We start from the raw sequence: 14,780 nt of genomic DNA, 5'->3' as shown, positions 1-14,780 counted from the left end.
AAACAAGTTCCAAAAAGCCTAACTTTCTTCCCTATGAGGAGAGCGTTGCAGTAAAGGTATTTTCGGATACCTAACAGCAGCCTTAGCGTTCTCCGCTCCGGTTATTATTGCAACCGGAGGGGAGAGGCAGAGTACCGCAATTCTAATGTAAGTAAAGTCATCGCCAGGACAGTCTCCTATTGAATGCGCTATCCCAGGATAATTTTTTAATAAACTAATTTGAAAAATCATCTGTCATCATTGAGAAGACAGAGGATAATTAACTTTGCAAAACCCTGGTGATTAAAAATTAGGCCCCTAAATGTGTATGAATATTAAGCCCACTTCTGATCATCTAGACATAATCCAAGTATAAAAGTGATATCTGTGTAGAAATAAGAGATTTCGTCCCTAACAACTGTTTCCTTTAAGTAGACTTTCTAAAAGAGATTGATAGTTATTTGTGTTGAACTGACCCTAGTTAATGAGTCCACATTTTTTTAAATTTGAAGGTAGCAAAAAGTCTCACTGATTCCAGACTTGTAGCTATCTTGTGCAGGGAGGCAGAGGAGGGAAGCGTGTATTATATCATGTAAATCATCATTGGCACAAGAGGTTACTTCAGACTTGCTGCCTCAAGCCTTTATATGGTAACATAACTCTTTGGTCTTTAAATATCTTTAAAATTTACAGTAGAGCTTACAGCATCATGTGGGCATATGCAAATATTACTTATCTAATTTCGCTCTCTTTAAGTTGTCTAAGGCCTCCCTTTCTGTTGACTACATTCTACATAATGCAACATTTTGGAAAACTGAGATCATGGACATATCTTTACCCATCTGTTGCGGGTAGAAATGATTTATATGGTTTCTGACATAATACCTGCCAGTGTCAGTTCTCATTACTGCCACATGGAATCCAACAGGGGAAAAAAACTTTTATAGTTCAGGTCTATCCCAACTGATAGGACACAATATTTTTGCATCTGACATTCAAATACAATAAAATGTATTTCAATCCTAATACCTGTCAAACATTTAAACTTGTGATGCTCTCATAAGATTTTTTTATTTGCAATGTGAAAGCAGCAATTCTTAAATAGTCATTCTCTATGATTTTCAAATTGCTATGATATTCCAACTCCAACTCATCATTCAAAATAATTCATGGATCCTCACCCTTAAATTGTCATTTGTAATTAAACACCCATCACAACATAGTTAATCTGAAACAGGAGAAGCAATAAACCATATTTTCATTTCTGAGTTTTGTTCAAACTCTTAACTTAATGAGTGAAGAAGCTAGCAATGTTCATTTTTTGGTTTGTTTTTTTTTGTAACTGTTTGCTTTTCTTTTAGCTAGCATAATCATTTTCTGAGGTAGGCAGGGCCGGACTGGGACAAAAAATCAGCCCTGGCATTTCAAGCATACAGGCCCATCTCTGTTGATGAGCATGAAAAAACTGGGTGCTGCTAAGGGCGTGGCCACATTATGCATGGGGCGTGGTCAACATGGGGCATTGATACATACATTACATACATTATAATAAAATATTACATTTATCAGGCCCTCCCTATCATGCCACCCTCCACCCCAGAAGCACATTACAACACCCCCAGTCCACTGTACTTATCTATGCTTCTGATGCTGCTGACATCCATCAGAGTGGGAACGTCCTGTAGAGTGAGCAGGGAAACTCTTAGTCTCACAAGATTAATAAATCTCATGAGACTTAGAGCTCCTCGGCTTGCTCTGCAGGCTGTGTCCTCTCTGGGAACTGGGAGTAGCTATCCGCTCCCTCCTGCTAACCAGAGCTGGACTTAGTCTCAGGGGGCCCTAGGCACTTAAGACAGGGGGCTTCTATTATGTAATATGGTTATTAGACACATTTTCAACAAATACATAGGCAATACTGTGAGCACTACTGTTAGGTGAACACAGTTCTGCCTTCACAAGCAGTACAATGTGAAGTAGGACATACCTCCCAATTGTCCTTGCAGTCAGACCAAATCCTGACTAAGCGGGACAGTCACCCACCAAATTCAGGACAGTTGGCAGACTGTCCTGCTCTCTCTTACCTGTCTTGTCATTGTAACCACTTGCGGCTGCTGGTGTCTTTAGAACAGTTGCTGCTTGTCTGGATCCTGGAATGTTGGGGGCCCTATTTGGAAAAAAATGGGTGCATGAAAGTTAGAAAACTCCAAACAGCACCGATGTTAACTCAATATAGCACCCACGTTATAAAATTAGGCCTCACTCCAGCCCCAACATTAAAATAATAGTATTCCAATTTAATAAATAAATCTATTTCCCTCTCTCCAAACAACCTCAGCAAGAAATTAAATAGCATTTATGTTTAATAAAAATAACCATTTCCCAGGCATTAAATAATTCATAATCACATTAAATAATTAGACCTCATTTTCCCCAAACAGCCCCACATTCACTTAATAGCACACATTATAGTCATAAACTGTCCCCTACACACATAATAGTCATATACTGTCCCCCACACACATTGGCCATTTTTATTTTCCCCCTCCTACAGCCATTGCCCCCCCCTGCAGACATTTTCAAACACCCCCTCTCCCTCCCCCGCAGACATTTATTGCCCCTCTCCCTCCCCCTGCACACATATTCCGTTTCTCTCCCCCCCTGCACACATATTCGGTTTGTCTCCCCCCCCTCCCTGCACACATACTACGTTTGTCTCACCCCCCCTCCCTGCACACATACTGCGTTTGTCTCCCCCCCCTCCCTGCACACATACTGCGCTTGTCTCCCCCCCTCCACACATATTCCGTTTGTCTCCCCCCCCTCCCTGCACACATACTGCGTTTGTTTCCCCCCCTCCACACATATTCCGCTTGTCTCCCCCCTCCCTGCACACATACTGCGTTTGTCTCCCCCCCTCCGCACATATTCCGTTTGTCTCCCCCCCTCCCTGCACACATACTGCGTTTGTCTCCCCCCCTCCCTGCACACATACTGCATTTGTCTCCCCCCCTCCACACATATTCCATTTGTCTCCCCCCCTCCCTGCACACATACTGCGTTTGTCTCCCCCCCCTCCATACATATTCCGTTTGTCTCCCCCCCTCCCTGCAGATACTGCGTTTGTCTCCCCCCCTCTCTCCCTGCACACATACTGCGTTTGTCTCCCCCCTCCCTCCCTCCCTGCACACATATTCCGTTTGTCTCCCCCCCCTCCCTGCACACATACTGAATTTGTCTCCCCCCCTCCACACATATTCCGTTTGTCTCCCCCCCCTCCCTGCACACATATTCCGTTTGTCGTCCCCCCCTCCCTGCACACATATTCTCTACACTTACCAAAGCACTGACAGCTGCCTCCACTGCAGCTAGTCCTACGCGGGAGCCGGGCCAGCGCACAGAGCCGTCATGACGTCACACATCATGACGGCTACACACAAAAAAAAAAAAAATTATTTATTTAATCTGGGTATCTCAGGGACCGGACCGGCCCACACTGCCATCGGCCCTTCTGGCATTTGCCAGAAGTGCCAGATGGCCAGTCCGGCCCTGGAGGTAGGTATATGCAAAAGGTTCCCTACATTACTAGAGACTATTGAAAAATGTTACAGGGAGAAAGATGTAGGTGCTGTTACATATACTTCTCTGAGTAACACTGGGAAATGCCTGCATTGTGTTCACATGTTTTTTCTGGCCTAACCCAAATCGGTCTCAGGTACTAGTGAGGGCAACTAACCATAAGTTATTTACCTGGAGAAGGAGATTTTATTATATGATTTTGTGTTCTGATTGGAAGCAACCTCTATGAAAGATTGTGGGGTAAATTTATCAAGCTGCTGTTTTCAAAAAGTGGAGATGTTGCCAATAGCAACGAATCAGATTCTAGTTATCATTTATTTAGTACATTCTACAAAAGGACAGCTAGAATCTGATTGGTTGCTATAGGCAACATCTCCACTTTTTCAAACCCACAGTTTAGTAAATATAAACCAGTATCTCTGTGTAAGATAATGTATCTGAATCTTTCCTTATTAGTAACTATCCGGAGTATTTTGACAATAACCCCATTATCTATTAAGTGTATATTATTTTGAATTGTTTATAGTGCATTAAATTATAAATCATATTCTGCCTGCAATGTTTTGATGAATAAAATGCTCCCACAGTTGCCAGCTGCCATTAATTTCCAGGGAGAGTCCAAGGTTTTCAAAATGTGTCCTAGCAAATTGTTGTCCCTGTTCCTGTTTTTACCATTCCTATTCTGGACTTTATATTGTCATATATAATGAAGAGGAATGTTTACATTATAACCAGGTTCAATAAATGATGCATTCAGGTCCACAAAGACAGCCAGGCATGTGACGGGATTATATACACCTGGTTAGTAGCAAAGTGTCCTTGGACATTACTTTAACATGCTGGCATCTATATACTTACTTAATTTACATTGAACTCTAAATATTTTGACGTAATTTATAAGACATACCTTCCTTCGATGGGATGGCACAATGAAAAATGTTTCGATATTATGCTTTTTCAAAAAACTATTTCTTTCATGACCATGACCTGGTTCAACTTCATAATCCCCATTTAGGCACTCTAAGGTTGTCTTTGTTATATGAACCTTCCTAGAAGAAGAACATAAGAAATTATATAACTCATTAAAATGCAGAGACTTACAACAATGCTAAATTCTTTTGGACTTGAGTCAATGAAAGTAATGTGGTAGTACGCTAAACATCCCCACTTTTTGGGGTTTCGCCCAGCGTGGTACAGTAATTCCAGTAAACTGTATTACTGCATCTAAAAAGAAGAAAAAGCAAATATTTATTTTAAACCTTTTATTCCATGTAGTCAACTTCTCCTATGTATTTCTTTGTTCCCTCTCTTCTTCCCTATTCACATTCTGATTTAGTTATGAAGCAATTTCCCAAGGTCCTCATATAGCATTATAGTATTAAAGGCTACCAATATATCGTGGATAGTTTTTGAAAGATATTAATTCTGTTTAATTTTTTTCATCTTAGATATGACTCCCTTAATGCAAAGGTCAACCGCTAGCCAGGAAGAAGCAATGATCTATTTTGCAGCGGAGATTATATATGACAGCTTCCCTTACATGATTTTTTAGGCTCCTAATTAGGTTATTTAATAGGGCAGACCAAGAATTAAATTTTAAGTTATAACTCAATTTTGATTTTAACAAGGATTAAACTTCCCCTCAGAACACAATGGCATTTGGACAACTCCAATAATGTAACATATTACAAATGTACCCACACTCTTTAAAATTAGTTGGAAATAATCTGTTTTAAGTGCAATTCCAACTCCTGAGTACCTTGTAGGAGGTTTCTTTCATTAAAGCGTACCTTGGGATATTTTTATTCTTATCTTTCTTTTACTTTACTTTTGCTCTTTCTATTTATTCAGCTGTAATAAAATTATATTTTTATGTCAATTTCTTGTTCCCAACTAGCAAAACTCTGATACCCATCATTCCCAAGATATGCCACCAAAAGTTTGATTTCTCCATGGGTTAGGTCTTAGAGAATTGTACAAGCTTTTGGAATTGATCCAATCAGGTAAATCTTGATTTTAAATGAAGTATAGAATATAAAATAAATATTAATCACCAATGCAACAAATACGCCTACAAAGTAAACAATCTGTAATAGATGTAAACGAAACCTAGCGGTTTAACCACTCACACTGAGAATTCCACCACTTTGGTAAATTATATAGATGCAGATACCTGAAGTCACCTGTGTTGCCATTAGTTTGCAGGCATTCCGTATCAAGGAAAGTTACAAGAAAAGTTAATTTGAATGACGATAGTGACATATTACTTCCATATTTCTCAAAGAGAATCCCCTAAAAAGCTTGAAAATTCTCCTGATCCAATAGCACTACAGGACCTCTAGCACTTTTCATTTAAGATGACAATGAGGTAACCAGTGGGGGCCCCTCATCTGTCTGCTGACCACTAATTAGAGTGGCCGCAGAACCTATTTAAAGAACTATTAGACTGTGTACAGACTATGGGTTGGATCGGGAAAGGGGGGGGGTGAGTGGGGCGATCACCATCCCCACCCCCCAGCACACTGCGGCCTCCTGTTTGACTCTTGTCTCTAAAGCCCTGAACAAAGTGACATTGAACGGAACAGAATGTGACCGAGAAGTGACATCACCCTGAAAACCCTCTATACAGCCAATAGTGGTTATATAGAAGTTATTCAGTTTGATATCACTTCTAGGAATGACACTAACAGGAATAATGCACACTATACAAGGTAGGCGTGCACCAACAACTAAGAACTTATGCAATTTTTCCCTGATGAAGTCTTTAAAAGGATACAACATGTAGGGAATTACATGTAGGAGTTCTCAACTGGAAAGGGTACAAGAACTTACACCTTACACTAGGTGTTATAGAAAAGCCTGCACGGTTTTAAAACATGATGTGGGCAGCACAGTGGCTAAGTGGTTAGCACTTCTGCCTCACAGCACTAGGGTTGATTACTGAACAGAGCCTTATCTGTGTGGAGTTTGTATGTTCTCCCCGTATGTGTGAGTTTGATATGTATTTTTTAGAACATTCATTTGTTTTGCTTTTTCAATATTTACATCAGAATGCCCAGTATTAAAACTAGATCTTGACAACGGTTTAAAAAAAAAAGTTCCAGCCATTGTATTGTACAACATAAACAATGCAACAATACAATAATATGTGATTTGAATACTACACCTCTGCAAATAGAAACAAAAAGGATTTATTGATTTAATATACTTTTACATTTAAATGAAGAAATACAGTCCCATCTGTTTTTAAAGGTTTAAATATATTGTCAATTGGTTATGTTTTCATTGGACCAACTTATACAAACACAGCTGAGCCTGCATGAGTAAATTACTACAAGCCACTGCTGCCTCCAGTGCAGTGGGACAGTGTCTCACTCTAGCTCCCTGAATCCTCCTCACTGAAGATGGAACAGTGAAAAGGGAACAGTGTGATGAGGGGGACAGCAGTGTGTTGAAGGGGGAGCAGTGTGATTAAGATGGCGCAGTGTGATGTAGGGGAAGCAGTGTGATGAATGGAGCAGCAGTGTGATTATGGGGCAAACATACCTGTTATTTATTGCTCTTATTGTTGTGATTTTATAGTTATATAGTGTTTTACTTAAAAAAAAAGCAAATTGCAAACCTAACTTACTTGTATTCTAAAATGCATTAATTTATGAGGCACAGAGGGCCTGAGTCATTAAGGAAAGTAAGGCAAAAAGGGAGTAAGTTTTATCGTGGACAAACCATGTTAGAATGCAAGGGCTGCAAATTAGTTTATTATTTTGCATGTAGGGAAATACTGGCTGCTTTGTCATGTAGCACACAAATTCTTGATAGCTTCATTTTTACACTAAAATTTTAAGTTCATCTTCCCCTCCAATGCAACATGGTTTTGCCAAGTTGCAAAGATATATATATATATATACTGTATATATATATATATATATATATATATATATATATATTTTTTTGCATTGCTCTCCTTAATGGCACCTAGTGTTGAAAGGCACAGAGCCTACAGGAGTCGGGACTGGAGTGTGGGAGGAGTCTGGAGAGGGGAGGGGCTATGACTGGAGAGAGATAGGAGTCAGGCATAATTACACATTACTCGAAGTGAAGACCCCTCACCACTACCAGGCAATGCCGGTTATCTTGTTATTTCATAATTTACTTAGGTTTTCAAAGTTGCCAACTATGAATTTACTAATTAAACATTTTGCACCATAATAAGGAACCATCTTGAATACAATAGTCTCTTAATAAGTGTGGGTCTGTCAACAATGACTATCTCGATCTGTTTACCTAGTCAGCTGCATAGTGTTGGTACCTGGGTGTTATAGTGCCACAAGTTCTCAATAAAAGTGTAGAAATATGTGAATGCAGCAGTGCTTCCACTAAATAATATAACATTGCGTTGCGATAAAATCATTTAATATAAATGCCAAATAGTTGCATATATAGATCCCTGTACATAATGAAGGCATATTGGAACTTTACTGAATACATAAAATACATTTGTCACTTTTGATTGGGGCATTTACAACATATACTTATAGTAAAGTTTATGATGAGGGGACCAGGGTACAGTTTGTCTGAGTTCTATTTGTCACAGGTGATAAGATATTTTTTATCCACAGGATAAGAGGCGATAAAATTATCTTACATATTACATAGTATCATTCAACACACCAAAATGTCGACAGTCAGACTATTGAAGAACTCATTCTGTTGACTTGTTTAAAATGTTTATTTACAATGAAGAAAAAAAGAGGAAAAATGTGCTAATAAGGGCACTCAGCGATCCAATTATAATTAAATTTGATACTTTATTTGTACATTTGAAAACACAATATTTAATTCCCTACACATTCGATTAGCAAAATGTTTAAAATACGTAAATAGTGATTACAGTGCAATAGTGAATTAAAATAGCAATTTATGCTATGCCCCGGTACTTGATATGCAATAAATAATCTTGTTGTTGTATAATATTCAAAACAGCTTATTTCATATTTATAAGACACTACTCCAATATGAACTGGCTTACCTGTCTTAATAAGAGTAACACTTTGTCTGGTTTAATTATTATAATAACTTATTTGTATAACCAGCCTCCTTAGAATAATAGTTAGCAATAGATTATCGAATTTCCTTACTATTAGGAATTCCTTATATTAGGGTCAGACATAATTAGTAAGAGCACTTAACCAATCCTTCCAAACCTTAACTCCATAAGTACTCAGTCTGTCCAGATAGATACAAAGTAACACACATACATTTTTTATATAGTATAGTGTTGATCCCTCTGTGACAGGTATCACTTAGGGTATGCTGCCAGGAATAAAAATATTTCTTATTATTAGGAGCAATCTACTTGTGAGTTAAAGTACAATTAAGCTACTTAGGGTAGGTTGACAGTTATCATAATTATGTTGCACTTGATATATTCTGAAAGAGATTACCCTTATATGAAAAAGGATTACTATCTTGGAATAATTCACTCAAAGGTAGCCCTGCCAGGCAGTCACATACGCTAGCAAGTGGACCCTTTGGTGAATTTGTATAGTAAGAATTCTTTGACTGATTCATTCAAAAATAACCCTGCCACGCGATCAGATACGTTGACATATAAGCCCTTTAGTCAGAGGTCCTAATATAAGGTATTAGTAATTATAATTAGTAATGGAGTAGATCATATCAGTAGTGAGGCGAACACCAACGTGCATTTCGCTTATTGCTTTTTCAAGGCAACCCAAAGTGAGGCATAAAATGAATATTCATAGGGTAAGTAACGCCCACTTATATGACGTATCGTTATCCGATTTCATATTTTTTTTTTTTTAAAGATATTTTATTGAGTTTTACAATACAGAAAATGTGGGAAACAGGCAATATAGGTGAAACAAAACCGCAATGAAGTTTTCACATAATGTGAGCAGTATATTGTTATTGATATGAAAAGACAAAAGAAAATTCAGGGAGAGTTGGAATAAGGGAAGAGAGAGAGGAAAGAATAGGAGTAAGAGGGACAGGGGAAATCACTAGCCAAAGAGATGGAAAGAAGAGTGTGGTGAGGATGATGATCCATGACAAGGCTACTAATTAGTAGTTAGGGCTCAAAGGCCTTAAAATGCAAGAGGAGGGGAAGCTCAGTGATACTCGGTCCAAGGACTCCAGACCTTATCGAATTGGACAGGGGTGTGGCGGAGAATGCTAGTAATATACTCCATATGATATACATGTCAAATACGGTTGATAACAGAGGGTAGGGAGGGTGGCCTCGGGTTTTTTCAAAAAAGGGCAATTTGGCATCTAGCAGCACTAAGTATATGTATAATAAGTTTCTGAGTTGATTTTAATATCTTGGGAATAGAGCGAGGGAGAAGCGAATACCAAAGAGATGGAGAAAGAGAAATCTGAGTAATACTGGAAATTAACTGGTGGATCGACTTCCAGAAAGGAAGTAGTTTTGGACAGTGCCACCATATATGAGGCAGGGTACCCTCTCGACCACATTGACGCCAGCATAGCGATGAGGAGCCTGGAAATATTATGTGAAGACGGTGAGGTACCAAGTACCAACGGTAAAAAATCTTGCGGCTGTTTTCGCTTATCTTAATGCAGATAGAGGTCTTTGAGAGGTTCAGGCAAATCTTAGCCTATTTCCAGGGAGGGAGCGACTCCCCTATGTCCTCCTCCCATTTGAGCTTGTGAGGATCCTTAGGGGGGCATTTGTATTTTACCATAAGGCGGTAGAATGTGGAAATCAAGCCCCGAGAAGAAGAGCGAAGATCACAGAACGTGACCAAAGGAGAGGTTAGGTGTATATCAGTGACTGTATGCCGGATAGAGTTATATAAATGTCGAAGTTGTAGGTATTGAAAGAAGCAGGACGAAGGTATACGAAATCGCGCTTGGATGTCCGCAAAAGAGGGAAAGATTTGAAGCGGCATGAAGTCGGAGAGGAAGTTGATGCCATAACGCGTCCAGTAGAAGAATTGAATCTGGCGGAGTCCAGGAGTAAAGGAGGGATTATTCCATAGAGGCGTCATACGCCATGAGTTGGGAGCTAAATTATATGAGGAGACTATATGAGTCCAGCAGGCAAGTGAGAATGTTAGAGGAGGAGAGAGATGTGAGAGAGAAGGCCGGTACTGAGGTTTCAGCCACAGAAGCAAGGAGGGCGAGGTAGTGTCTGTGAGAGCGGATTCGATATCGACCCAAACTCGCTGTCCCGGTGGAGAATGAAGGAGTACACACTGGGTGAGATGGGTAGCACGATAATATTTGAGAAAGTGGGGAACTCCCAGACCTCTTCTTGAATTGATTTATGGAGAATCTGCATACGAATCAAGGCTTCCTAGCAGACCTATCCAATTTAATTCATTGGACAAGGCCACCTTCTTCCATTGCTCCATGCTCCATTTCTGCGGTTCACATGCCCATTGTAGGCATCTTCGGGGGCGGACAGGGGTCAGCACGGATACTCTGACTGTTTTGCGGCTATGCAGCTCCATGCGTAGCAAGCTGCAATGCACTGTGTGTTATGACACCTTTCTATCACATTTACCACTAACTTTTTCAGGAATGTGTGCTACAGTAGGATCGGACCAGGCGGGCTAGCCTTCGCTACCCATGCGCATTAATGAGCCTTGGGCCCCAATGACTCTGTCACCAGTTCACAAGTTGTCCTTTCTTGGATTACTTTTGGTAGGTACTATCAACTGCACACCGGGAACACCCCACAAGACCTTCCATTTTGGAGATGCTCTGACCCAGTCATGCAGCCATCACAATTTGGCCCTTGTCAAAGCCGCTCAGATTCTCATGCTCACCTATTTTTCCTTCTTCCATCACATCAACTTCAAGAATGCTGCCTAATATATCCCACCCCTTGACAGATGCCAATGAACAAGTTAATCAATGTTATTCACCTCACTTAGTTTTACTATGAAGTCAGTAGGAGAAGTAGCATTATGGCATACCACTGTACACCAAATTGCTATGACCACAGTACATGTATATGTATATGCTATACATGCTATATGGACAAAAGTATATGGACACACCGTATAACCTGTTTATTATTGAATTGGGGCATTTCAATCAGACCCATTGCCAAAGGTGTGTAAAATCAAGCACCAAGCCAAGCAGTCTCCATTTACAAACATTTTGTGATACAAAATGGGTCGTTCTGAAGAGCTCAGTGATTTTGAGGGTGGTGCTGTGCTAGGATGCCACCTTTGCAATAAGATGGTTTATGGAATTTCATCCTTGCTGGATATTCCACGGTCAACTGTAAGGGATATTATTAGAAAGTGGAAGCATTTAGGTACAACAACAACTCAGCCATGAAGCAGAAGACCACGCAAAATCACAGAGCAGGTCCAACGACTCCTAAGGCATGCAAGCCTCACATCACCAACACAAGTGCAAAGTGTCAGATGAAGTGGTGTAAAGCACTTCGGCACTGGACTGTGGAGCAGTGGAAATATGTTCTGTGGAGTGACAAATCACGCTTCTTCTCTTTGGCAGTCAGATGGGCAAGTCTGGGTTTTGCGGATGCCCGGAGAATGTTACCTGTCTGACAGCATTATGCCAACTGTAAAGTTTGGTGGAGGAAAGATAATGGTATGGGGCTGTTTTTCAGGGTTTGGGCTAGGCCCCTTATCACCAGTGAAGGGCAATTTTAATCCTTCAGCATACTTAGTCATTTTGGCAGAAAGCAAGGACTACAAAAACATGATTTGATGAGTTCGGTGTGGAAGAACTTGACTGGAATGCTCAGAGTGCTGACCTCAACCCCATCATACACCATTGGAATGAACTGGAATGGAGATTGCGAGCCTTCTCATCCAACATCTGTGCCTGATATCATAAATGCTCTACAGAATGAATGGGCACAAATTTCCACAGAAACATTCCAACATCTTGTGGAAACCCTTTCAAGAAGAGTGGAAGCTGCTATTGCTGCAAAAGGGGGACCAACTCCATACTAAAGTATATGTATATGAATACAATGGGCTTGATTCATTAAGGAAAGTTAAGCAAAAAATTGAGTACGTTTTCTTACTCAATTTTGCTGGACAAAACCATTTTGCAATGCAAGGGGTGCAAATTAGCTTTTTAGTTTGCACATAATTAAAATACTGTCTGCTTTTTCATGTAGCACACAAATACTTGATAGCTTATTTGTACACTGAAATTTAAAGTTGATTTATGACATGCCCTACCCCAAATCTAAATCTGTCATCACATTTTAAATTTACCCCCCCTCCAATGCAACATGGTTTTGCATAATTTTGTTTTATGTATTTTTATGATGATTGATAGAGCTTTGGATGTTTACAGGACTAAGATAGTGTGGAAAGCCTCACTGCCCAATTTGCACACATTGTCTAAATACTTGCAGAGTATTTTTTAAAAGCATTAATAACTACTTCCAACAAGCCATCTTTTATTTGGACATGATAATAAGGGAAATCTGAATGCTACAATTAACATAATATTTATCATAAAGTTTAAATTCTTGATCCCAAGAGATACAGATGATATGGCAAATCCTCCATTATGGAAAGTTATATTTTACAGAACGCTTCTTGCAGTCAAAGCCATCTTTATGTTCTAATAATTATTTGTGGCTGTAAAATGGAAGCAACTGACTAAAAATATGAGCAAAACTCATTAAGGCAGAAATAATATGTTTTTGAGTTCTCTCTGAATTTGTTTCTAGTTGGTAAAAACCCCTTGGTGTACCAAAGACACATAAACATCATAGACTCAGTTATGAGAGCTGGAGTTAACATAGAGGGTTAAAAAAACGTTATGAGAACTCATGGCTGAATATCTTACTACACTTAAAGTTAATAAAATCATTTCATAAAGTAAAATATGCTATGAAAAATGTAACTTGTAAAAGTATCATTAAACAGGAAAACATTCACAAAAGAAGAGTTAATGCTGCAATAAATGTTTTAAACCTTAAATGCTGTCAATACCAAATGAACTGTTAGTCATTCTTCAAATGGATACTCATGCTAACCTCATGGAAACAGTATTAAGATTTTTCATTGAAACACTGATCTTGAGGTAACTGCCAGGGTATTTGTAACTCAAAACAGCAATTAATATTTGTTTTGTGGATTATAAATCATTTGCAGAAAACAAATCCCCCTGTCTGAGAGTAGATTTAGGACCATTAATTTCAAGAGAATTGTGATTTCTGGGATGGTGCACAAGTCAAGAGAGTATCAAAGGGTTACACTATGGATTACAGTCAAGGCGAGTAAGGTCATGTACCCACTGGCATTAATTACATGTGTTTCACTACAGTTTGTAATGCTAGAAAATGCACATAGATGAGTATGACACTATAAATTATTGTTTCTGGTGTCACCATACCTCCTCTGGTAAACACAGTGGAGAAGTATGCTAAATGCATAGGGAAAACTACAAATGAGCTCCCAATGAAGTCAAAAGTAACAAGCAAATGTGTGTGTTGTGCTTTTTCATTCACAAAAGACCAGGGATTCAATTGGCTACCCAACGAGAGTCTATATATATATATATATATATATATATATAGATAGATATGGATAGATAGATAGATAGATAGATAGATAGATAGATAGATAGATAGATAGATAGATATATGCATATATATATATATATATATATATATATATATATATATATACATATATATATGTATACCTACACTTGCTTTGTTTCTTGATCAAACAAAATCCGTAGGGAGAGACAAAACCCACAGACACAAATTGGAGCTCATGTTGCAAAATGAGTTAGTTCAGTACACCCACCTATTTAATAGATGGGCAGCCAATCAGGCCTTCATCTGTGAGTGGGGGGTTCTCCCCATGTATTACATCAGATCAAGAAAATAAGATTGTAGGTATTTATTAATAACATTGCACTACAGACAAATTAGGGTGAGAGGGCAATAGTATTAAAAATACTATGGACAAAATATTTCTTATTTCATATAATGGGGCAGAATTATTTCATATAAGGGACATTATTGTGCTGACTTTTACTGATTTTATAGTTTATCTTGTCCCTTACTTATCTGTATTTTGCTCTGTTTAGTTTTTGCTGATTGGGCAGCACTGCAAATTCTGTGGTACCATGTAAATAAAATTAGTATTCGAAGATTCATGTGGAGATAGCAGTTGGAGACAGTTTGCTACACAAGATAGAACAGTAGGAGTGAAGTCAGGGGAGGA

At 39.0% G+C, this 14,780-nt stretch overlaps 1 protein-coding gene across 1 annotated transcript in view; it reads right to left on the bottom strand.

Annotated features, from left to right (window-relative positions):
- The window catches only part of ADCY1 (adenylate cyclase 1), a 255,805-nt gene that overhangs the window by 41,799 nt on the left and 199,226 nt on the right, over positions 1-14,780 (bottom strand). Inside the window, exon 7 of the mRNA XM_075212665.1 lies at positions 4,463-4,604. Coding sequence (XP_075068766.1) covers positions 4,463-4,604 — 142 coding nt within the window. The remainder of the gene's footprint in view (positions 1-4,462; positions 4,605-14,780) is intronic.

The sequence above is a fragment of the Mixophyes fleayi genome, chromosome 5 (assembly GCF_038048845.1).
Source record: "Mixophyes fleayi isolate aMixFle1 chromosome 5, aMixFle1.hap1, whole genome shotgun sequence".
Lineage (NCBI taxonomy): Eukaryota > Metazoa > Chordata > Amphibia > Anura > Limnodynastidae > Mixophyes > Mixophyes fleayi.
The sequence above is the reverse complement of the archived record's forward strand: the minus strand, read 5'-3'. Positions and strand labels throughout refer to the sequence as shown.